The 26,238-nt window shown below is 40.7% G+C and overlaps 1 protein-coding gene across 6 annotated transcripts in view; it reads right to left on the reverse strand.

The window, feature by feature from the left end:
• Positions 1-26,238, reverse strand: part of Myo1b (myosin IB) — a 181,346-nt gene that overhangs the window by 128,758 nt on the left and 26,350 nt on the right. For 5 of the 6 annotated variants that reach the window (XM_029564750.1, XM_029564749.1, XM_029564745.1 and 2 more), the window contains exon 2: positions 19,680-19,823. In XM_029564750.1, coding sequence (XP_029420610.1) covers positions 19,680-19,814 — 135 coding nt within the window. In that variant the 5' untranslated portion in view covers positions 19,815-19,823. The remainder of the gene's footprint in view (positions 1-19,679; positions 19,824-26,238) is intronic. The other variant, XM_029564746.1, reaches the window with a different exon arrangement.

The following is a 26,238-nucleotide window of genomic DNA, read 5'->3' on the forward strand; positions in this document are numbered from 1 at the left end:
AGCACTTGGATTTTTCTCTTTTGTATAAAAAAAAAAGTAAATTCTTGGTTGCAGTAATTTTTGTTGTTGCTTTGTTTGGGTCTTTTTGAGACAGGGTCTCTCTGTAGCCCCAGCTGGCCTGGAACTCACTATGTAGACCAGGCTGGCCTTGAACTCACAGAGAGCCGCCTGCCTCTGCCTCCCAAGTGCTGGGATTAAAGGTATGTGCCACCCTACCCAGCTGGCTGCAGTAATCATTAAGTATGTAGATTTTTTTTTCTGTTAGCAGAGAAACCAATTACTAAGTAGCTCTTTAAAAATCAAATTTTCCAATGGCTAAGCTCTTGATAAAAATCTGCCGCTGTGGCATTCCTGAGAATGAACTCTGCTGCCTCGATTTCAAAATCAAAAGCCACATTTTTTATTTGTAACTTGTATGCACACTGAATTAGTTGTGCTGTTTTTTCCCTCCAGCTATACTCCCCACCACCCAGAACTACTAATTCAGTATGTATCCATTAACTGAATGACTGACTCATACCAGCTACAGTCACCAAAAAAGTGGATGGTATAGTCCACTGATTCTCAGTTACTATTATGTTGAAATACAATACCAAATTCACTGTATGCAGTACCTACTATTTTATTAAGCCTGTAAGCCATGTGTTATCTGTGAGCAAATCCTTAAGCTACATCCTTCCCCTTCAGTTTCCTGCTCAACAGTGGTTGACTATTTACAAATATGGTCAGAAAATTTTCTTCTACCTGTATATGTCCTCTTTAAAACAAGACTGTATCACTTGCCCTTTCAAAAGGTAGTATTTCTTTTCTCACTCTTTGAATTCAGACTTGGATGATCAAAGAGACAGCAAATGAGAGCCACACAGAGTTCTAAAAACCCTATGTGGGTTCGGATGTGGCTCCTTAACAACTATCGTATGCTGTTGAGGTAAATGAGCTCGGCCTATCAATGGAGTGGTTAGATGGGGAGCCAGTGTGACCTGCCCTACAACCTGTGCTATAGAATGCATGAGTGAGCCGTCCTAAACCATTAGCCACAGAGGCCACCAGATACCTAAAGCCATAGGGGAAATCCTGGGTGAGACCAGCAGAAGGAGCCAGGTGAGACCAGCAAAGCTTGGCTCAGCCTGCACTGCTATCCCAGAGAGCTGTAAGTCATATGACTATCACTTTAGGTCATTAATTTCTGGAAGTGGTTTGTTACATAGAAACAATAACTGATATACCTATATCTTTCAGCAAATCACAAAAGAGGTCATTCAGGACAAGCCTTATCAATGTAAATAAGAAATAACACTCTCTCCATGTCACTAGAGTTAAGATGAGAGCAGATACCCTGGCAGCCCTAACAAGTCAACTAAACAAACAAGCAATAGTGAAAAGCTGAAAAAGGAGACTTAATGTGGTCACATTGGGAAGAACAGAGAGGGCCAGTGACAGCTCCCCAAGTCTCTTTGGGGTTTTAACATCAGGGTAAGGTGTAAACAGAAGGCAGTCTGTCGAGGTGTGGTCCTGCTCCATTGCACTGTTTAGGCTTCCATCTCTCTCTCAGGGTTGTCTGACATGGCAGGACTGTATGAAATCTCTTTCCAGGACACAATTCCTCCCTTGGCTGGTAGCAACCTCCAGCTTTCTCCTTCTCTCAGCCTGAGATTCCTAGAGAAATTTCAGTTTCCTGGGACCACTGTTTTAATAATCTGATAGCTAGGGTTGGGTCACATATGTCTCTTTGGAATATCCTCATCCCTGCCAGGCCAGTTACATCCATTCTACTTCAGGCACACATCTTTGAGCCTTGAACTCCTAAGAGGTATGTTCTCCACTAGGGTATCTGTCCTTGCTACTGATGGGTTTCTTCTTGGAAGGTTCTATGTGCAAAGATTTAAATATCTCCACAGTAGTAGTAGGGAGAAAAAAAAAAAATCAAATATTCAGACACAACCTTCCTTCCTTCCTTGGAGGCACAACAGGTATTTCCTGAGAGCGGTTGATTGGTTAGATGGGACTAAAATTCCACTCCAGTTTTGTCCTGGACAGCACTACATTCAAGTAACTGCACCACCAGATTAAAACCTTTTCAGGGATCAGAGAATTGACAGGGCAGTTCATTTCTACATCAATTAACATTTGGACTTAAATGCAAACACTGGCATCTTCTATTGCATTATGTTCTAAAAAGAACAGAAAGTTCATTGCCAAGTAGCCACTCAGCCACTTTATGGCTCACCTCCCCCCTTGACACATGCTCCTGACCTCAGGGCCCCCAGTCGTTGGTCTAACACTCCATCAACATGGCAAGGGAACGCTTCCTCCCCTGCCTGTCACTGTCTTGTGTGACCAACCTCCAATATCTAGGATGGATGAAGGAAAAAAGGAAGAAGGAAACAAGAAAAGGGGAAGGGGGGAATCTCTGTATAAAAGGCACATTCAGTGAACAGATCTCCCCGTCACTTCTCCAAGGCAGAGATCAAATCAAGAATGTGCAAACATTCCTAAGTCAAAATCATCTCCATCTGCATATTTCAAGTACTTCTAGCACTCTAAACAGATGCCTTGCAAACAGCAAACAATACCTGAGTTCCTCATGTGACTACAGTGAACCGGATCTCTTTTTTCTAAAGGACTATCAATCCAGCAGACGTTCTAGCCAGACCACAATTTGGAACCAAGAGAAGGGCCCCTGAACAGTCAAAGCATATGAGCAAAAAGCTATGCACCCTATTCTACAAGAAAGTTCTGGCAGAATTCACTCACTCCTCAGAGACTATTTCAATGATCTGGGAAAGAACCAGGGATCAACATTATTTAAAGAGGTCCCAGATGAACTTGGCATTACAAGGCTAGATGAATTTAGGTGAGATATTGGTGTCACTGTCCTGATTTGGCTGTTAACACAGCGGTCAGTAGATTCTAGTGGAGCCACACAAAGTTCATGTAACCATAATAGATACTGTTCATGGGATGCTTGCTGTGCGTTTGGGGTGTGCTTAGTGCTTTGACTTACAATTTCATTTAATTCTCAGCTCCTCAGGGAGGAATTAGTGGTATTCTCTCTGCAAATAAGAGGAAAGTGGGGCAGGGAGAAGTTAAAAATATGCCCAGCTTCACCCAAAACAAAGATTTGCCAGGTGATTTGGAGCCACAGTTTACACAATGTTCCCAATCGAACTGAAGCATAAGTATCAGGGAGTGGTGCCAAATCTGAGTTGAGAACTCCAGTACTTAAGATGATCGGGACTCAGATTTAAGCAGTTCCGTCATTCAACCCCTTCACCACACACTGACATGTCTGTGCTCTTGTACTGCCCACCTTGAAATTCATGGTTCTCCAAAGTCAGATCACTCTCCCTCCTTTCTCCTCCTCCTTCCTCCTTCTTTCCTCTCCCATCTCCCTTATCCTTTTCCCACTCCCTTCCCTGCTAAGATGTGATCCTAGTCTTAGTTATACATGGGGCAGCTATTTTGCTGAAACCACTCACCAGCTGAAAAGCAAGAATTCTAACATAACAACGAATATACTGAGAAAGTTGCTGACATAGAGATGTTTTTCTTTTTGTATTTTATGTGTATGTGCATGTGTGTGCGTGTGCGTGTGTGTGTGTGTGTGTGTGTATACGCACATATGTGAGTGTATACACACCACATGCATGCAGGTGCACAGGGACACCAGACAAGGGCATTAGATCCTCTGGAACTGGAGTTATAAAAGGTTGTGAACTACCTGATGTAGATGCTACAAACTGAACCTGGGTCCCATGCAAGAGCAGCAAGTGCTCTTAACCCCTCAGCATATAGTTCTTTCATATACAGATATTTTTATGTTTAAACAGTGAGGTACAAAGTTTTAAGACCTGAATGCATATGATTTTGGGCAGGGACTCATTCCTTTCTGGATATTTTTCTGGGAATCTCACAAACAAGACAAGACCTTCCTTATAGTAAAGATATACTACTTCCCTATGATCTAGAAGCCTTGTGCTTAAAATCTGTCTTTTGGTCGAGCAGGATCTTTGACTTATCTTCACATAGGCGGAACTGGTAAAAGAAAGGATCCAGGGGCTCCTCCCAAGCCCATGTGACCCCTGAGGAACAGATCCTCAAACGACCTAAAGAGTAAAAGAAAATTGGTTTATCTGGACCAACTGCATGGCCTTAAACACCCAAAAGGAAAGTATAACCAAAGACTAAAGGGGCCAATATAATTTCTTAAGAGTCCATATGCATAGATAAAGGCTACATAACAAACAACAATGCCAGACAAGGCGATACCTTCTTTTGAGTTGTTGGCCAGGGTGAACAAAGGGACTCCCAGATAGTAACCCAGCATAGAACTGGGAAAATGAACAGCAGACCCCACTCTTATCTAAAGGAATATTGACAACTGATTACCGCCAGATGAGGAACAGCTGACCTTCCTAAAACAAAGACCTCTAGATAGGCTGACTTGATTCACCAGAAGGGCAAGTAGTGGGGAATGGCTGGGGGTGCCGACAACACAGCAGACAATAGCAGGGATATCAGAGTATAAGGGCTCTACTGGGGGGAGGGGGGCTATGGGAGGGTGCTATCTGGGAAGTGGGTGTACAGTCCAATGAAATGGTTTGGGATGTTCTGAGTGACACACACACACACACACACACACACACACACACACATGTATTATATTTGAGGAGGAAGCATGGAAATTTACATCATGTTAATTAGTAGAGGTGATAAACATTAAAATCTACCCGACGACTTTATAGCCATACACAGGTGCCAAGGATCTGAGTGCAACCAAGTATGACTAGTAATAATCAGACAAATATAGTCAGCGTTAGTAGCAAAAACCATGAGTCTGTTTGCAAGGAGCAATGTATTCTAAAATGAAATGGAGATCTCTTTTAAAAATTAAAAACTCATCCAATTTTATGTCTTACAGGGCTTATACTGAGTTCAATATTATATAACTGTATTAATTCAACTGTGAACCTAGAAACTTGCACCCACTGTGAAAGAGATGGACCGAATATGTTAAAGCTGTACTGAAAAGCTTCTAATCACGTAGTTATTAAAAAATTTTAAAGTATAATGATTAAAAAAATAATAATTCTTCAAAGCATAAAAATTTACTCCTCCGAGTTTGTATTCATGCTCAGATGCCGAGGAGCTCAGAAGGTGGGCGACTGTGACCAGTGATAGTCATGCATATAGAGATTAGAAATGCATTGGGCATGTTAAGGCTGTAATGATATGCTTCTTCTAAAAAAAACTAAAGAATAATATTAAAAAATGTAGGAAACAGCATATCTTGAAATGGAGATCTTATTTACAGGGTAAAAACACATTCAATTTTATATCTTACAGGGTTGATACTGAGTTCAATATTGTATAACTGTATTCATTTTACTGTAAACCTAAAAATTTACAGCCACTTTTGAAAGAGAATCATCCTAGCTGTGGAAATTTTTATTGAATATGTCAATGCTGATGTAAGGAAATGCTTCTTCTAAGTATGTGGTTATTAAATAAATAATTTTTTGAAAAGTTTGTGATCATATAAACAATACTAAAAACTTCCTAGTATCCTAAATGTTGACCTTTATAACTGACTGTGTACTGGACACTGGAGGGTGCAAAATGATAAATTACACTTTTGATTTAAAAAAAAAAAATCTGTTGGTGCTGGAGGGATAAGATGGCTTAGTGGTTAAGAGCACTGACTGCTCTTGCAGAGGGACCCAGGTTCAATTTCCAGCACCCACATAGCAGCTAACAACCGTCTACAACTCCAGTTCCAGGGGATCCTACGCCCTCTTCTGACCTCCGTGGGCACTGCAAGACATGGGTGCACTTAAACACATGCAGGCAATACATTCATACACATAAAGTATTTTTAATGTCTTTTAATAAACTCCAACCCTATTGCATACTCACTTGTCCTGAAATTCTTTTCTGGTGTAAAACCAGGAATCTTGGCTTTTTCCCAGTGGAAGTCTCTGAAAGAACTCCTCAGGCAGCTGCAGGGGGCTGCACAGAGCCTCCGTCCCTATCACCACTGACATACCACTCAGCTTCCTTATTTTCTTGAGAATGAATTTTAATTATTTGTGGAATTTTAATTATTTAATATCTGTGGAGTTCCTTAAAAACTCAGTCCCAAACACACATGAAAGTGTTGTCAGATAATATACATTTAAGTGCCTTTCTTCTTTTTCGTTTTGGGTGTTTTGTTGGTTTTTTGCTTTGTTTTGTTTTTGTTCTAAGATAGCTCTTACTACGTAACCCTGGCAGGCCTGGAGCTCAGTAAGTAGACCAAACTCATCTCAAACTCAGAGACCCACCTGCTTCTGCCTCCCAAGTGCTGGGATTAAAGGCACGTACCACCTTTCTACTAAGTTATTACTAAATACACAGGACATGGTCATTAATTCTTATCTTAACGGTCACAAGCATGGAGTGCAGTCATATAGCCAGATTAGTCAGCAGAAGTATATTCAGACAAGGAGCCAGAAATTGGCTGCCTTCCTTAGAGTACACAATCAACAACTTAATCCCAAAGCCCTCAGATTATATACTGCCATACAAAGCATCTTCAACCTTTGTACAATGAAGCTGTCACCTGAGCAGAAGTTTCCCACTGAACCATTCAACTGATAGATGCTGAAATCTTTATACCACCAAGAATGAATAAAAAGAAGAAAGGGAAAGAGCCTTCAAGTTGCAAGGAAAACATCTCCACAGGAAAAAAAATCATAATAATTATCTCGGTATCAGAAATAAATCAGAAAAGTGTCAATTTAATAGACATTTACTTATATAGCTTGCTTATTATTTACTCTAAAATGACTTTAAAGAAAATATTTTAAAGTGGGGGAGTCCTCTGAATGCAACTCTCCAAGACGTGCTATTTTCATATCTGAAGTAGAAAGGGTTCAAAACCAAGATGCACCAAGACAAGGATAAAAATAACCACTACAGGACTGTATAAACAAAATGATATAACTGACTGTCAAATGAACAGGAAACACATTTATTAAAGACCAATTTTATACAAAGTATCATGTGAAATATAAGATACTGCCACAGTCTAATCACACTTGAAGCATTCTTAAAAGAGCTGAGAAGGTTGAGTCTTTTAAACAGAAAAACAAAGTTTCACAGTTAACTCCTCTGGTGGCACAAGCCAATAATCCCAGCATTAGAGAGGCTGAGGTAGAAGGATAACCAAGGTGAGCCTCGACTATATAAAGAATTACAGTTCAAGGATAGCCTGGGCTACCCAGCAAAGCCCTATCTCAAAGGGGAGAAATAAAAAAGTTAACTACTCTAGACACTAAAGAAGATGAAAAGAATGTGACTTTTGGCTGAGTCCAAGCCTCACTATGTTATTATCTAAATGAGTGTTCAAGGTCTAGATGAAGGAGGGTTACTGTGAACTGCCAAAGTCCCAGAAATGTTCAGGGAAGGTAGAAGATTCAGCAAATCTAAAAGAGGAACAGGACTTGGGTAAAGCAATATAAACCAAAAAGCAGCACATGAGATTTTGGTTTTAGGTGAGAGTTACCCCCTTCCCCCTTTTATGAGCTAAGTAAGTAATCTCCTAATTTATTTTTCAAAGGATGAATTGCTAGGGATTCAAACACCTATTTGTATGCCCATATTGCTAGCAGCATTATCTCAATAGCCAAAACAAGACAGCAACCAAGTGTTCATTGACAGTAAATACATGAATGAATTCTGGAAGTGCACTTGTGCAAGGAAATACTCTTCAGTCTTAAACCGCAGGGAAATTCTGACACCTGCTACAAATAGATTAAACACAAACTAAGGCACCAAAGCCTGCCCAGGCACATTTCAGGGACAGGAAATGAAATGGCTTCCCTACAGCAAAGCTACCCTGAGAGAAAGTAAGCATGGGATCATATCCTTAGCAGGGGAGGAGAGGGGAAGGGAGAAGGAGACTGATGAGGGAAGAGAGGACAGAAGGAGAGAGGAAAGAAGAAGAGAGGGGAAGGAGGGGGAAGAGAGAGGGCTCTGACTGGAGAACCATGAAATTCAAGGCGGGCAGGGCAGTACAAGAGCAGTTTTGAAATCAGACACGTCAGTGTGAGGTAAAGAGGTTGGATGATGGAACTGCTTAAATATGAACTCAGATCACCTTGACTTAAGTACTGGAGCTCTCAATTCAGATTATGCACCACTCCCTGATAGTTATGCTTCAGATGGATTGGAAACATTGTGTAAACTGGCTCCAAATCATCTGGCAAATCTTTCTGTTTTGTGTGAAGCTGGGCCCATTTTTAACTTCTCCCTGCCCCACTTTCCTCATGCATACAGAGGGAATACCGCTAATTCCTCCCTGAGGATCTGAGAATTAAATGAGATTATAAGTCAAAGCACTAAGCACACCCCAAACGCACAGCAAGCATCCCATAAACAATATCTATTATGGTTGCATAATCTCTGTGTGGCTGCACTAGAATCTACTGACCGGTGTGTTAACAGCCAAATCAGGACTCTGACACTTATATCTCAGCTAAACTTATCCGGTCCTATAATGCCAAGCCTTAAAGACTTAAATAAAAGGGGTGTTTGTGGGGCTGGAGAGATGGCTCAGCAGTTAAAACACTGGCTATTCTTGCAGAAGACCCGGGTTTGAATCCCAGCACCCACATGGCAGCTAACAACTGTCCATAACTCCAGTTCCAAGGGATCTGACAGCCTCTTCTGGCCTCCACAGGCACTGCACGACACAGATGCACTTACCTACATGCAGGCAATACATGCATACACATAAAATAATAATAATAATAAATAAATAAATAAAATAATTTTAAAAATTGGTCTTTGTATACAGGAAATACTGAGTTACCAAATGAGCACATGAGGTGTGCCTTAATGAAGCACTAAAATGACTCCACAAAATAAGTTCTGGGAATCCTCAGAAATGACAACAAACTATTCATTCCACCATGAGGAAGCCACTCTCTGCTTAGGGCTTGGATCCTGGGAGTCCATCACAAGACACAAACATATTATGTGTCTCAGTGCTTTCAACTGGCCATCTGTACGACTCCCTAAATTTTCTTAAGAGATGCTTTGTCTTTGGGGTTTTATTTTATTAGAAGACACAGCATGACCTCCCAAATGCTTCGGTTGTTATCCACGCAGTTTAAAACTGTGCGGAATGGTGAAAGTAGAAATTACAGATGTGAGATCAATAACAGATTTAGGTATCTTTCTGGAACTTATAACTGAAAAAATAAAATCCTTTGTATGTATTTCACATCTCTAGTCTCAGGAACATATTTGTGATATATATGCAAAAGATATATAATAAATCAAATATATTTGCTAATATATGCTATATATTTGATACTTATATACATTAGGATATGTATGTGTATGTGTGTGTGTGTGTGTGTGTGTGTGTGTGTGTATTTGATACTAATACTAGCCTCTTTTTACAAGGGAAAAACCTGGAGGCACAGGGCTGAAATAATGTACGCAATTAGTGGTAGTTTTGCCTCAGAGTTCTACATCAAGGTCCATGCTAAGACAGCTGTGATTTGGTCAAGCTCCTTCAGCTGCTGTATAGACTCTTGCACACCCAGGACCAGGATGCCATGAACACCTATCATAGAGCTACTCGAGAACTAGGAGCCAGGAGAATGGTTATGAGCCCAATTCACAGCCCCCTCCTGTCTTCCGCCTGTGTTCTCACTTTCTACTCACAGCCAGTCTACTTCAAAGATGTGCAGTCTGCTTCTGTGTGGCCCACGTGACCCCTCCTGACACCATCACTGCTGAGTCTTGCTTCTGTCAATATTTTATTCTTCCAGCATATCTCAGTTTGGAAAAAGAATCTCTGTTCATCTTTTTATCTAGGCTGTGCCTTAAATCACTGTCCTCAGATCAGATGCCCATGAATAGACCAAGAGGTCAAGCAAGCTGTAGCAGCAAATGACATCATCAAGGTCTGTTGGTTTAGCCTAAGACATGCCTACCCTACCATCATATTATAATCTTTCATTCCTGGGCTGTCAGTCATTTCAGACTATAAATTAAAGAACTATATATGAGTTCCATGCCACATTGAAATGCCAACTAAAAATACCAGCCCAGGCTGCCTTTACTTTAGAGCAGGATAATACTACCACATCATCATGAGGCAAATTCTGAAAAGGGACAAGGATTTTCCAAATATATACTGTTCTCCAAACCCAGTCAAACTCTTTGTTAGGGTACCGAGTGGTGCTGTGTTACTGATAGCCTATTTGCCATAAATCTTGACAATAGGATCATGGGGCTAACTGAAAATAGTAATACAGCAAAAAATGAAATCTGTACAATGAAGACAAAAGCAGAAGAAAGTAGGAGGGACAGAAGGAGGAAAGAAAAGGCTGGGAAGAGAGGGATAAAACCTTGCTATGTTTGGATATGGTTTGAGTGCATCCCCCAAATGTTTGTGTACTGGGACCTTGATCCTGGGTGGAGTGGTATTGAGGTGGGGACGGGGCGGGGGGACACTTTAAGCGGTGGGACCCAGTGGGAGATGATTAGGTCACTCACTGGAGGTGCCACTCTCAGAAGAGATTGATATAGTTCTCACAGGATACAGTTCAGTCCCTTGAGAGGGCTGCTATGAAAAGAACCTAGCCCCATAGTCCCTCTGCTTCCTGTCTCACCATGTGATCTTTTTTGCGTACAAACCTTTCCTTTTCTATTACTCTACCATTGTGATATAGTCAGGAAATCATCTCCAGTACAACAGAGCCATGCTGTTTGGAACCACCAGCCACCAGAATAATTTGTCAAATAAATCTCTTACTCTTAAAAAAACAATACTCAACCTGGGTATTCTTTTATAGCAACAGAAAACAGACTCGGAGAAATCTAAAGGAAGAAAATCCTAAGGTCTAAAACCTTGAAGAATCCCCATTCTGTTTCCTAGTTTCTAAGACAGCCACAGCACCTACATATTGCACTCCCATTAGGTGTCAGGCATCAGATGTAAGCACAGTAAGGTAAGCAATACAATATTCATCTTATGGACAAGAGAACTTCAGTTTCTGCCAATGGTCACAACACTTGCAAGTGTCCTAGATTTCAAATTTTGCTATGTCTGCTCAGAGTCCATGTCTTTCCCAGAATGCCATGCTATTATCTCACCTTTCAGCCCCTCCGATTCAGAGTTTCAATAAACAAAACAGCTTTTCTTTAAAAATCAGGACTACCATTAAAACTCATCTGTACTGTAGACAGACTAACAGAAGCGATGCATGTGCAATTGAACTGGCCATGGGTACCCTGAGCTGAATGGCGTCCTATTCTACCTTGAGCTCATAAAGAACCATGTATAGCTGTCAATCACTTGCTTTACAGCTAACATAACAAATAACAGTCTTTCCCCCAAGTTCTTCTATATTTGGGGTGGGGGGAGGCAGGGGATGCCTGGTCATCTTCTCAGTTGCTGTCATTTTGTTCTGACTTGTGAGGCTCATACCGTGATCACCTATGATATAAGAATTGAACGTTCCCTGTCCCATAGCCTAAAATCTTGAAGATCACATTCAATTCTTTTAAAAACTAAACAGGATTTCATATTTGTAGCATCATTTGATGTTTATAGCAAACTGTAAAGTCAGCAGGACTATCATTAAACACATGAACTCTGGAGTCAGATTTCCTAGATGCAAATGCTAATTTCATCTCCTACTCAACACATTACCATGGGATAGTCAGTCACTGAGCCTTTCTGAACCTGTTTTCTCATATGTAAAATGAAACATTTACAGCACACAGGAATCTATAATTCAGTGAACTAAAGTACATAAAGTACTCAATCTCTAAGGAGCTTAGGGACTTTTCCCAGGGCTCACAGACAATGGGTGGCAGGCCAGGTCCCAGGTTCAGGTCTCTCCTGGGTGCTCACCACACTGATTCCAACAGAGGCCCCTTTTCAAGTCCTCATGTCCTCCAAATCCAACTCCAGGTATGGCTTCAATCAAAATACTTGAATAAATTATCAATACTACACAAAATTTCAAGAATGATATAGGACCTGCAACTTGAAAGGACTGTCTGAGGCTAGCAGGTAACAGACAAATGTGTCTCAACTTGGGAGATTTTCCAATCACCAAAGAGTTTATGAAAGTTTACATTGGTTGAAACTAACAAGTTATTACCAAAAGCAACTGTCTTCAAGAGATAGATTATGCTCAGAAGTTACATACCATTCTTTTCTACCTCACCATGTCTGTTTTCCCCAGTTTTATCTAACCTTCAGATGTTGTGTCTCTAGTCCAAATACCAGCGAAATACTCCCGAAAATAAACATAATTTGCTCTCCACCTTTTCCATGAGCTAATGGCCACATGCTGCCTATGGCAAACCACTCCCACACAACGCAGTCCAGGCATTTCAACAGGTCTGGGTGGAATCCCCCTTCTCTACTTGGTTCACATGGAGCTGGAGGTAACATTAAAGATAATTCTTGTTCTACTCAAGTCTTTCAGGGTATGGGGCCTCTGAAGAAAGAGAACCTCATGTTTCCAACTCTAGAACAAAAAAAGTAGTCCTTCCTTACATGAACACAGTCTAAAAGATTATGCACGACCACAGTAACCTGTATGACTCCTGGAAATGAGACTGGAGTACTGACACAAGAAAACTACATTTTCCTGTTATACATTTCTCTGCTATTTGAAATGTTTTTTTCAAAAGCATGTCACTTTTGTAATTTTTTTATATGTATGTGTCTGTGTGTGGGTATGTGCACATGAGTGTAGTGCCCATGGAGGCCAGAAGTGTTGGACTCCCTGGAGCTGGAGTTGTAGGCAGTTACAAGCTGCCTGCCTGCCTGCCTGCCAGGTTCTAGAAACCAAACTTGGGTCTTCTATAAGAGCAGTACACTCTCTCTCTAATTCCTGCAAAAAAAAAAAATCATAAGACTTTTTAAAAGAAATTTTAAAATGAGAAAAAAAAAAATTGAAGAACTAGGTAGCAAGAAAAATATCAGTTAAGATTTTAAGCTCCAGCCCTGATCTCTGCTAAAAATGGGAAAAAGTCCAAATTTCCAAAGAGATCACAGCCCTGACTGACTGAGACTTCATTACAGCCTGGGAAGACTCTGAACAGAGGCCCCACCAAATAGGTTACTACTCCTGAACTTTTGAATCAGAGGATGGCAATAAATGTATGTCATTCTAAGTCATTTAAGTCTGTAGCAATTTGTTTTATAACAAAAACATAATTATTCCCAGGAATATATGCTGTAACCATATGGTACGGACTGCCATTTGTATAAAGGATAAGTGCTTCAGAAATCTCAAGTAAATGTACAAATGTAAACCAGTATTTTTTTTCATTAGTTTTACAATATTTGAAACCAAATATGCAGTACTGATTGCTGATAGCTGAGTATCTGTCGTAAAAGTGCTTAATCCATTTTATGGGCACTCTACCTCTATTACTTCTAAAGATTAAGACAATTTTTTTCTAGTCTTTCAAAGTAGTCACTCTTACAAGAGCAATTAATTTAACAAAAGATCTCAACACTGGACTAATTCAGGCCTCCACCTCTGGATGACCCCCAACCTGACAAGTCAGGCAGAAAATAAACTGAAGTTATTGGTGGTCACCAAAAACTACTTCCTGTCAGAGTACAGACACCTTGGTGCTTTACTTTCCAAATTTGCCTTGGGCCTTGTTCTTAAATTGCAGCCTTCCTGTTCCTGAACAGAACCACAGTCCTGACCAGTCACCCTAAAAAGAGAACATGTCTGGCTGGACCTCAGTTCTGCCTCTTCCTATATCACTACAATGTCCAAATAAACCCCTGCCACTGCTGTAATCTAGCCTGGGGGTGGGGGTGGACAGGCCGGAAGAAGGTCTGACAAAGGACAGAAAGCACACAACAGCAGTGCTTGGGAATGTCACAACTAGCATTTCCCAGACACTGACCCCACACTGAGTCTGCAAGACCAAAAGGCACGTCCTGCAGCTGGTCCCAGCTTGAGCCAGTCTCTGCTAAGAGGAAGGAATAAAAGCAAACAGCCTCTGACCCTGTGTGTTTGTTACACCCCAGCCCAGTTCTTCTCTGTCTCATCTCACCTGATCTTCCTCATCTCTCCGACCAAACAGCCCAAAGCCCTTGCTGGGAACAATGAGTGGACCAGTTCCACATGGGGCCACAGACACTCAAAACCAGCATGGTGCTATTTAAACAAGTGTGTTAAACCCCCTCAGAAGATATTCTTGGAACATGCATTTTACTCAAAGGATTGCAAGGAGTACACTGCTTAATGCTTCTGCTACAAAACAATGAAACTTTGAATTACTTTTGGACCCAAAAATTTCCATTAAAGTTTCCTGTATCATAAGACTTCAACTATACTCTAGAACCCCTGAAAAACCTATTTACCCTTTTCTGCCATCAGAAGTTCACAATACAGAAGTCTCGGAAGCATGTCTTTGTGTGCACAACGCAGCCTAAAACTCCTCACAAATGCTTCCCACAGGGCACCTGGCTCACAAGGCATCAACATCAACACAACAGCTCTGCTACTTTTATGGTTTACAGTAGGTGGCTTTTTCAGCATCCACCTGCTTTTCCTATTCCTACGCCATTGACCTATTTCGGGTGAGTATCCATCCCCTTACACAGCTCATAGTCTTTGGAAGACACCAAGTCAAGCCCAATTCCAAGAGCAGACAATAGTTTCTTAAGCCATCAACTCATTCCTATTCCTATCACCTGGCCACACTGATTGGACTGAGGGGGGACATGACTCAAGCTGCCTCACTAGAGCAAGCCTCAGGACTCTGACTCAGAATGGAAACATTCTCTGTCCTAGATAGCATACAGGGTGTGAGTGCAAAGCCTGGATTGCAGCTGCTTTACTCCTGGCAGCCTGGGAATGAAGCAACTGCCATGGATGCAAAGTAGACAGATAGTAAGAAACAAAGTGTTTGGTATCAGTGAGCCACATAGTCACCCCACTTCTAGAAGCTGACTACTTCTGGACTTGAGTATAAAGATGAAGAAATTTTACTGTTTAAATTGGGCTGGGTGATTGCTACTTATAAACAAACACATCCTAATGTAATCTGATACCTTGACTAGGTGCAAAGCCTAGAGCTTCCCCTAGTCACAACTCTAAGTTTTGTAGGACAGGATCACAGGGAGTCTCCCTCCAGAATAGCTGGCTAAAGGCTCAGAGGAGCACTAACAGTTGTCATGGCTCTGGAGTAATCCACATCCAGAGCAAAACAATCTCTTATGAGAGCTCTGTCAAAGCAGACACTAGTTCTTATTTTTTGATATGTGGAAGGAGAAAGGGTGGAAGAACGCCAGGATGGAAAAAAACAAGAGTTCCCCAATCTAGGGATAGGCTACATAGGAGATTGTTCAGGCTAGGACCACAACGAGAGTTTAAAAGTCTAGGCCAATTCTCCTGTTCAGTGACACCCTGCCCCCACCTTGTCAAATATGGTTCTGAATTGACACAATTAAATGTGTTCACATGATAGTTAATGCCAGATGGTCACCTAAAGAATAAAACAAAGGTGTGAGAATAGAGGAGATTTTAAATGCATCTTCATATTCTGAGACAAAATTGAAAATCAAAGTGAAACACTAAACAGTAAGATGCTGCATACATTTTAACTCAGACTTAAGTGTCAGGCTAAATAATTTCATAATAACCAATGAGATAAAGAAAAGCAAGAGTATCATCAGAATAAGAGCCAGAAAAAAAATTCCAAAGAGTTGGATTTATGACATTTGATGCTAGGATGCATGATAACCATATCCATCATGCAGTTAGGGTTTTTTTCATTAAAAAAGCAACTATGCTTGATTTAAGTCCTACAATATAGAGATCTAAGAGTGATCCTCCTATCTCCAGTCCCTTCCTAATCCACCACAGTACTCAGAGTTAACAAGCCTTTTTCTATGTATATATACATACATATGTACTCTCATAAACTCACTCCCATTTTAAAAAGCAGGATCCTGCCATATACATTACTCTATTATCTGCTTTTCTTTTTCTCTTAGCGAACACCTTGTCATCCATCATGACGTTTTTAAAGCTAGAAAAGAAAGGCACATAACTCATGGAAAGAGTAGCCTATAAGTATCACAGAAAACATTAACTGGTATTTCAAGATCTGCAGGTTAGAATCAATTTTCTACTTTTGTCTTATACCAGAAAAGGCATTCCAGAAATAGTTTAGAAAATAAAATTATTTAGAGCTGAAATCCAGACATTTCATCTGCTAAAGACTCCTGAATGTTAACACTTGGCATTTTGTTAAAAAGCGGATTGTCTTATTTTTAGTGGCCACAACAAATCAGGTATTCACATGCACATAATGTTCTTCTTTCCATTTTCAATTCATCTAACAGTGAACTGTGCTGCTCAGAGCCAAAAAGAAAAATGATCAGCACCATTAAGTTACAATGTAATTGATTCTTCCTATCTCCATCTCAGAGAGCAATGATTAAAGGCTGCCTTTCATTTGATATCAGACCATACTTTCAATTTGAACTGCAGAATGGCCAAGCTTTCCCACCTTAAAGCAGTACTCTCCAACTGGGAGGGAAGGTGATGCCAGGCCTCACCACCAAGCCAAACAATGCTTCCCTGCTCTGTGGCAGCATTTAGTGCCTTTTCCATTTGGATCAGCATTTTACATTAACTCTGAACTGTAACTGTTTCTCAATTTAGCATCCAGTAATCAAAGTACAAGTCTAAAAGAGATTCACGTCTCCCGTTATTGTCCACTGCCCCCACCGCCTACAATGCCAATCAAGAAGGATAAGCAGCTCAACCTCCAGATAACTTATTTCATAAAGAAATTAATCACCCACAGTGCCTTTGAACTACACTCAGTGCTAAGGTTTGAGTGCTTACATCTCTCTAAAATTTCTATGTTGAAACCTAATCTCAGATGGTTTGGGAAGGTGATCAGGTCATAGGGTTGAACCCACAAGAATGCAATTAGTGCCTTTAGGTTCCATAGAGCTTCCCCACTTTTCCATGTGGGGACACAGCAACACCATCTGTCAACCAGAAAGCAGGTCCTCACCAGACACTGAATCTTTTGGGCCCCTTCATCTTGGACTTCCTAGAATTATAAGAAATAAATTCCTATTGTTTGTAAGTGGCATCATGTACGGCATTTTATTGCAGACATCCAAATGGTCTGAGTTGGCTACAATGAAAGCTATACGTGACAGAAATTAATAAAGCTTATAATTCGGCATGCAAATGTAATTCATTAGTTCCACAACTTAAAGATGTTTCTACTTTCATTTCCTCACTGTCCCTCTTTTTGTTTGTTTACAGTTCTTCCCCACATTTGTAGACAAGAAAACAGTGCATGTCCCAGTAGTGCGGCTCATTTCCCTGCACTGAAACACATTTTAAAAAGAGGGAAACAGCTCAGAGGCAAGGCAAAAATCTATTAAAACTTTTATCCAATCTATTCTGTTTCCTTCTCGGCCCCCAGCATTGAAAATCAACATTTCATTTCATTGGCTATATTAACAGCATACTTTTTTTTTTTTTTTTTTTTTTTTTTTTTTTTTTTGGTGTTTTTGAGACAGGGTCTCTCTGTAGCCCAGCTGGGCCTAGAACTAGCTATGAAGACCAGGCTCCATCTCATAGAGATTCGCTTGCCTCTGCCTCCCAAGTTCTGGGATTAAAGGCATGTACCACAACACCTGGCCTTCATAAATCTATTTTTCAACTCATGTTTTAAATACATTTAGAGAGCTTATTACAGTAACACTGTGAAGTACTTGTTTAATAATTTATTTAATAACCACATAATTAGAAGAAGCATTTCATTACAATAGCATTGACATATTCAATAACAATTTCCAGAGCTAGATGCATCTCTTTCAAAATTGGCTATAAATGTTTAGGTTTACAGTTGAATTAATACAGTTATACAATACTGTACTCAGTATAAACCCTATAAGACATAAAATTGAATGAGGTTTTAACCTTTAAAAACATCTCCATTTCACTATTAAAGTATACCGTTTCATACAGAAAAACTCATTTTTAATGCAACTAACACTTAGATGTTCATACATGCGTCTCCAGTCTCTATATATCTGATTATTACTACAGCTGATTACTTTCTGAGATCCTTGGCACCTGAGCATGGATATGAAGTCATCAGGTAGAATTCAATGGTAATGTTTTTCACATCTATTAATTAACATGAAGCAAACTTTATGCTTCTTCCTGAAATATAACTCATTTTTTTTATTTATTGATTTTGTGTGTGTGTGCATTTCATACAGAACATCCTAAACAATCTTATTCATCTATATACCCACATCCCAAGTGACATCCTCCCATGCCCTCCCCCCAACTCCCTGCTGGAGCCCATATACTCTGTCATTCCTGTTACTGTCCACTGTGTTGTCAGCACCCCCAGCCGTTCCCCAGTGCTTGTCCATCCACTGAATCTAGTCAGCCTATCTAGAGATCCTTGTTTTAGGAAGACCAGCTCTTCCTCATCTAGCAGCAATCAGCTGCCAATATTCCTTTAGATAAGATTGGGGTCTGCTGTTCATTTTCCCAGTTCTATGCTGGGTTCCTGTCTGGGAGTCTCTTGGGCCACCCTGGCCAAAAACTCAAAGGAAGGTATCACCTGTCAGGCATTGTTTCTTGTTATGTAACCTTTAGCTATACCCATGGACTCTTAAAGAATTATACTGATCCCTTTAATCTTTGGTTATACTTTCCTTTTGGGTATTTAAGACCATGCAGTTGGCCCAGATAAACCAATTTATTGTTACTCTTAAGGTTATTTGAGGATCTGTTCTTCAGGGGTCACAAGAGCTTAAGAGGAGCCCCTGGCTCCATTCTTTTACCAGTTCCATCTATGTGAGGATAAGTCAAAGGTCCTGATCGACTGTAGATGGGTGAAGTCCTTTTTAAAAAATCTTTGTTTTCTATTACAGGATATATTTACCAGGGTTTTTGTTTGTTTGTTTGTTTGTTTGTTTGGTTTTTTTTTTGTCTTTTTGAGACAGGGTCTCCCCATAGCCCCGGCTGTCCTGGAATTCTCTATGTAGACCAGGCTGGCCTTGAACTCACAGAGATCCGCCTGCCTCTGGGATTAGGGTGTGCACCACCACACCCAGTTGGTTGCATTTTTGTATATGCCATTATTCTTTTATCAAGACATGATATTCTCAATGTACAAGAACCAAGTACAAAAGCTGATCTAGTCATTTAGTCAAGTCCCTAGGAAGGACAGCTATCAGGAGGGTTTGTATTTTAATGAGTAGCTATCTGGGTAACTAGATTTTTCTAGTCTTACAAAGGCATCCAAAAAGGTGTCTATGGATTTCAAAACTCTGTCTGATGTTCCTTAGAGTTCTCTCTGAGCTGAAACACTGATTTTGCTTGATTGAATATGACCCCGCCTATGTGCTATATCTAGCTGATATTTAAAACACTATTGGGAAATACTCACTTGACTCTTATCAATATGACTCCTATGTCAAGCAGCAAATACTCAAAACTCTCTGAGGATATAAACAAACACCTCTGACCTCTTAGGAATACAAAGCAAAGAGAGAAGAGGCTGAGGTAGAAAAGCCAGCTCTTTGCCACAAAGCACAAGCCTAAATGCCACACAAAATGACTTCCATGAATACTCACGTATATTTCATTATGATCGAAGCGCTTCTTGAGGTTGTTGATGAAGGTCTCCTCATTGAGAGGTTCTAAAAGAACCATATCTCCAACACCAATCATATTGTCCAGAAGTGAGGACTTCACCTCCATTTTGGCCATGGTCTCCTGCTGGAGGAGAGAGGGAAGGGAGTCAATTCAATGAGCAGAATAACTCAGGTAAGTTCTCTGCAAATGATTTTCACTTGCTTTAAAATGTCACCATCTCCCTCCCTACAATCTGACTTGCTGCAGTTGCCATGATGTCAAAAATGAACCTTCTTCCAGTTCATCCTCCCAGGCCAAGTCCAACTACAGAAAGAGATGCTAGGAAGCCAAAGTCTCTGTTTCCTTCTGTATGCCATCTCTCTCCCCAAACAAAATTGGCACAACTCCAGCAAAACTCCTTTCTAAAACTCTAAACCATCCCTTCTCCCAACCCAAACACACCAGTGTTGCACTGGACCTTATATGAACCTGCTTCCTCCAAGAAGATATCCGCAGCATTCCAAGATTATTCATAATGCATCTTCCAAAGATGATGCTGGTAATATTTATTAGTCACTTACAAGCTAGCAGATACTATACCAAGGAATTTTACATGCATTAACTAACTTAATTCTCACAATAACTCTACCAGATAGGTATTGTTAACTCAATGTAAAGATGAGAAAATTGTTGTCAAGATAACCCAGTGGGCAGAGGCAGTTTACTGCCAAGACTAAAGACCTGAGTTCAGTTCTCGGGACCTACATAGTAAAAGGAGATAATCAACGTCCACAAGCTGTCCTCTGACTTCCACATGCATAGTGTAGCACACACGTAACCCCCTACCCCCACAAACACACGAGTAAACGCAATAAAATATTTTTAATTAGAAAATTGAAGTTCATGGAGATTAAGACATGTGCTATTATTATGTACAACTACTTTGTATGTAGTGTTAAAGAATCCCATCAATACTTAGAATATTGGTATGGGAAGAAATTTCATTCCAGACACTTAAAACTAATGAACAAAGATAACCCACTGTTAACAGAGGTTGTCTATATAACCTGCCAAAAGGAATCACCATAATTTTCATATGGGCAAACCATCCTAACAGCAAAGGACTAGACCAAAACAATTACTTTATCTACTACATAAGAATTACTAAAAAAGGAAGTATTTAATACTTAAAAGAAGAACAGAAATTTTTGTTGATATATACTTTTTTAAAAAGATTTATTTATGTGTATGTGTGTGTGCCTGCCTCGGTTTATATGCACCATGTGCATGCAGGAGCCCACAGAGACCAGAGGTGGGTGTCAGATCCCTGGAACTGGAGTTACAGATGGATGTGATCCTCTCAGTGTAGGTACTAGTAACCGAATCCAGGTCATCTGCAAGAGCAGCCAGTGCCTTTAACAGCTGAGTCATCTCTCCAGCCCCAATATATACTTTTTTTAGTTTCATGCCAACTACTCCTGTAATAACTAGTCCTACGTATCATTAAAACCCAACAATGGTATCAAAAAGAATAGCTTTGTGAATTTTGGAGTAGGCCAGGCTCTATTTTGAAGCAAAATACGTGCAAGTGGGAGGAACCTGCCATTTCTAGGGATGGAGCAGAAGCCAGGAGGCAGTTGAACCCATGCCAAGGTCCATAGAAAGGCTGTGAGTGCCCAACTCTGTCACAATAAATTAACATTTAAATCAAATTTCAAGTTCTTAGACTTGTGTCATGCCCAAAGCGCTCCAGTTGCAGTGCATTACATATAATTTGGCAGATGACAGAAGAAGGCTTAGGGATTAAGGGGGAAGTCAACCTGAGAAGGGTTTCAAAATAACGACCTCAAACCAGCAATTTAAACTGAGCAAAGTGGCTGAATGGGAACTCTGCCCCAGGTGGATTTCTGGATGGAACCTATTTATAGAAACAGCTTCGGGAAGACAGCAGGCCTTGTTGCAGGTAACAGGAATTAAACGACCAATCTGTCTCTGTAACTAAACCTGCTCCACCATCTCTTCAACCACAGGTTTCAAGGAAGTTTGTATGCAGTCTAATTTTGTTGTTCTGCTGTAGCTTCATAACCTGAAGCGCATAAAACAAAGGCTGAGTTACAGAGAACTGATAAAATTGAAAATACAACTTTTACAAAACATTGCAATAAAATAACCAAAATAAAAAGACAATACCAGGAGCTGTTTAGTTTTTCAAGCAGAGTTTTTGTTTTTTTTTGTTTTGTTTGTCTTCTTAGCACCTAGGTGTCTGGGGGCACAAAATCATGATGGCTTGCATAGGCATTAACCATAAAAAGACATAGGGGATGTTATGAGAGTACTTCATTCCTTTCTGCAAATGGACTCACTTCTCACATTCTGACTCTAATATAGTATATCATAACCACTACCTCTGACAGAGCCATGACTAACCATGGAAACAAATTTCAGAAGCATTTGCTAACTCAACATTTCCTTAGGCCATCAAAAGAATTCACATGGGGAATTCTCATAGGGGAGAATGAGAATGTACATAGATCACTAAGAATACTTTTTGTTTGATACATCTATGTGTGCACATCAAACAAAAAGTAGTGTGTGGGGGGGTCCCCATTCCCAAGAGCTCTCAAGGGACTCCACATGGTTCTGAGAAAGCAATTCTACTCTGTGCTCTAGGATTAGCATGTAACTCACATACATTAAATCAATCAACACGACCCCAGCCATCCATTTCCCAGTCACTGCAACTGATTCAAGGCTGATCATGTGGCTGAATCCCAAACTCTGGTTTGGAATATTAGCACAAAGGCTGTGTCTACCTCTGGATGGAGTGACTGGCAAACGTGACACTTAGAATAGCTCCGTCTCTGCTCTCCTGAATGACGTTAGTCCCAGGAGGAAACAGCAAATAGGAGAGGCAAGACAGGAAAATTACTGAAAATTATTAGTGATAGAGTTCTAATGACATCACAAACTTCTGGATTGAATTGCACTTATGGACCCACCACCCCATGTCTCATTTTCCGTGATGTAAGCCCATTAGTTCTCTTTATTTTTGAACTAGGTTAAGTTGGATCTTCTGTTATTTACAGTAGAAAGCATCTTACTTTATAAAAGAAACTGATACCAGGAAGTGGAATGTCAGAAGTAAGGAACACTAATAGGTTTGCCTAGCTGAGCTAAGGCATGGAGGGTGGGGTGGAGAGCACAGGAATTTCCCATCTTACACTTGTAAGATGACCATCTCTGACATCTAATACTGAAACCACTGACCAAGATACAGCCTTGAGACATGGACATTGTGCTGTGGTATTACAGAATTTGAGATAATTTCAAAATACCACAGCAAGAATTAGGAAAACTGTCTAAAAGGCCAAAAAGGAAACACAGTTCTGATCAGAGAGATCAGTGGCCTATCTCAAGTCAACTGGCCTCTAGTCCCTGAGAAAGAGATAAAACCTGCCACCGTGAAGAGCTAGGATCTGGAAGGTACCACCATACTCCACTGTTTCTTCCACTTCTTCCTGACCCTGGTGGATCCATCAACCAAGAACCATAGACCTCTGCAGAGAACCAAAGCCAGGAGACAACTTCTCAGGCCAGATTCTAATTTCAATACATTGGGACTCTGCAGTATTTCCAGTTTGGGTTCCTAGTCCATGGAAGCATATGGACCTTAAAAAACAACTATATTTTTAAGGAACTACAGTGCTAAACTCTGGCTGACCATGGAATATAACAGTTTGATCCTTAAGACAACCAGCCCAAGACTTCAAGTCACAAGAACAAAACAGAACTGCTAAGGCATGGCAGTCCCAAGAGTCGTCGTCTCAGAGACCATGGAAGACAAATGCCCCACTGAGGCCTTTTTGGAGGTAAGAACATCTGAGGAGGGCATCTTTGTGTTTCCAAACAGTGGACAATGTAGGATTTGTCTGGTGCATTTTACTTTCGAAGCACAGGCATAATAAGAAAAGTTTTTCAAGTCAAGTGTGATAGTACATAGTTGTATTCCTAGCCCTAGGAAGGCTGAGGCATGACGGTTAAGAGTTTGATTGCATAAGAAGACTCTCTCTCTAAAACAAGCAAAAAGTCAAAAGCAAGTGCAGTTTCAATGTTTTCTTTAAAAAAGTTGTGTTGGGAAGGCAGCCATAGTAGACAGACCTGGTTCCTGCAACATGGCTACTACTACCATCCAGCTATTACTACCATCCAGCTACTACTACCATCCAGCACTCTGGCCTGTTTTTGCTTCCTGCCCACTTCCCAAGCCTGTAGGCATCCTTGCTAGTCTTCCAACCTCTCTGCAATTCTAAGTCTGTATATCCTTCTGACCAAACTCCCAACGGACTCCCAAGTGCACCTAATAGTATTATATATAATAGTATTATACTACTGTTAGATCTTCATTATTTTGTGCAATCTAACCTCCCTAACTTGATGAAAGAAATCTATAAAACACAATGGCTTGGGAGCCTTCTGAGGACCAACAGGGCAAGGTGATGACTTAGGCCAGCAACCAGTCCACCAACTGGTGCCAAGTTACTCTACAGCTGTGTGAGCTCTTTCCAACCACTGTCCATCCAAGAAAAATAAAATATATGATTACAGTTGTTCCTTCCCCTACCTAATCTCATCTCAAAGGCTTCCAAAATCACTATTTACTATTTCAATATAACTGTTTCATTTACTGGGAAGGTATTGGTAAAGAACAAAAATATCATTTAAAATACTGAAAGCATCATTTCAAAATTTCCACAAAATCAAAAAGAGACTATAACATAAACTACCCAAAATTATCATGGCATGGCCATTTGTAACATAACAGTTAAATAACTAGTCTACCCCACCACTCACCTACCACATCGGCTCACTGTGAGCCAGCACTCCAGCTGTTAGCTCCTCACAAAGACGGTTCAACAGCAGAACATGTACAGAATTAATCTACCACTCAATATGCAATAATAAAAATGAAAAGCTATTTGAAATTAGTAACAAATAATAATAAACAAGAAATGGAAGATAGAGAGAGATGAAATTCATCTTACACCCCCCATGAATCAGAGTTCTTAGAGTACCAGAGATCAGCAACAAATGAATATTTTAAGCTGAAACACTTCTGCCAAATTTGAAAGAGCATTAACAAATCAGAGTTGACATCTCAATGAGTAACAAGAATATTAAGTCACTAACATTATTTTAAATCTGAAACAGCTTTTAAAGCAAAGCCAAAAACAAGCTATGTGTAGGAAAATAGTGAAAACAGTTATCTATTGCTTGCTAACTGAAAAATGATATTTTAAAACATCTATTATAATGTCTTTAAAAATATGTATTGGAGGCAGTAGCAAAGGGAGACTTCCTAACAGTGACAATTCTTCTTTATCTGACTCCAATTCCATGCATTAACCTCCGTGTATGGTGGCCATGTATGCATGATAGCACCTTTTCTAGAAAATCAGCTCCTGTGAGACTCATGCCTCACTTCCCCAAAGCTCAGGGCACTACCCCTTCCACAGGGCAGGCATTCAGTGAAATACAAAGGGAAAACAAGTATGCAAATTGCTATTGACAACTGAGTCATACAGTAATGGGCTTTCTCACAGCTGCCAGGGTTCAGTCACAATCAGAAGGCAAAGGAAGGCAGAAGCCACTGTCCTGGTTTGTTTCTTCATTGCTGTGACAAAATACTCTGACCGATACCAACTTGGGGAGGAAAGGGTTTATTTGTCTTACATCTCCCAGGTCGCAGTTCATCAGGGAGCCCAAGGCAGGAACTCAGGGCAAGAACCTGGAGGCAGGAGCTGGAACACAGGCCATGGAGGAACACTGCTTACTGACTTGCTCCTCTGGCCCCTGCTCAGCCTGCTTTCTTATGCAACACAGGCCCACCTGCCCAGAGGTGGCACCACCCACAGTGGGCTGGGCCCTTCCACATCACTCATCAAGAAGATGCCCCTCAGACATGGCCACAGGCCAGTCCAATAGAGGCAATTCCCCAATTGAGGCTCCCTCAACCCAGGTGTGTCAAGCTGACACTAAAGCTATCCAGCACAGACACTCTGATGTTTCTTCCGAAATCATAGTATCAACAAAGGACAGGAAACAGTGGAGCCTTTTGGCTCCAAAGGAAGTCACTAATGCTTTTAGGAATAACATGAAAAACACATGTAAGCAAGAAAACTGGGCCAATGTGGCAAAACGTCGTGAACAAAATAACTCCCAGCAAATCCCCATGGTAAAACAAAGGAGAAAGAGGGGCCAAGTCTCTAACACGTGGGTTCGGTACCTAGTATGAGCCAAGCCACTGAGAACAACTGGAATTTCCTTCCTAGATCTTTCAAAATAGCACCAAATCTCAGCTCTGGGAGGGACTGGATTAAATTTCCATTCAGTTCAGTCCAACCAACATGTTACAGTACTGTGTCCTGTTGAGTTGCTGGCAGTGTGTGAAGTGCTAGGGTCACAGTGCCTCTCCCCTTTCCCCACACTAACTCCCAGGAGTGCAGAGTCCAGAAGACACAGCAACAGAACAGACCACTTGGAATCTTGTCTGTACATCTAA

Source organism: Nannospalax galili, unplaced genomic scaffold (assembly GCF_000622305.1).
Source record: "Nannospalax galili isolate Female #2095 unplaced genomic scaffold, S.galili_v1.0 scaffold115, whole genome shotgun sequence".
In the NCBI taxonomy this organism is placed as follows: domain Eukaryota; kingdom Metazoa; phylum Chordata; class Mammalia; order Rodentia; family Spalacidae; genus Nannospalax; species Nannospalax galili.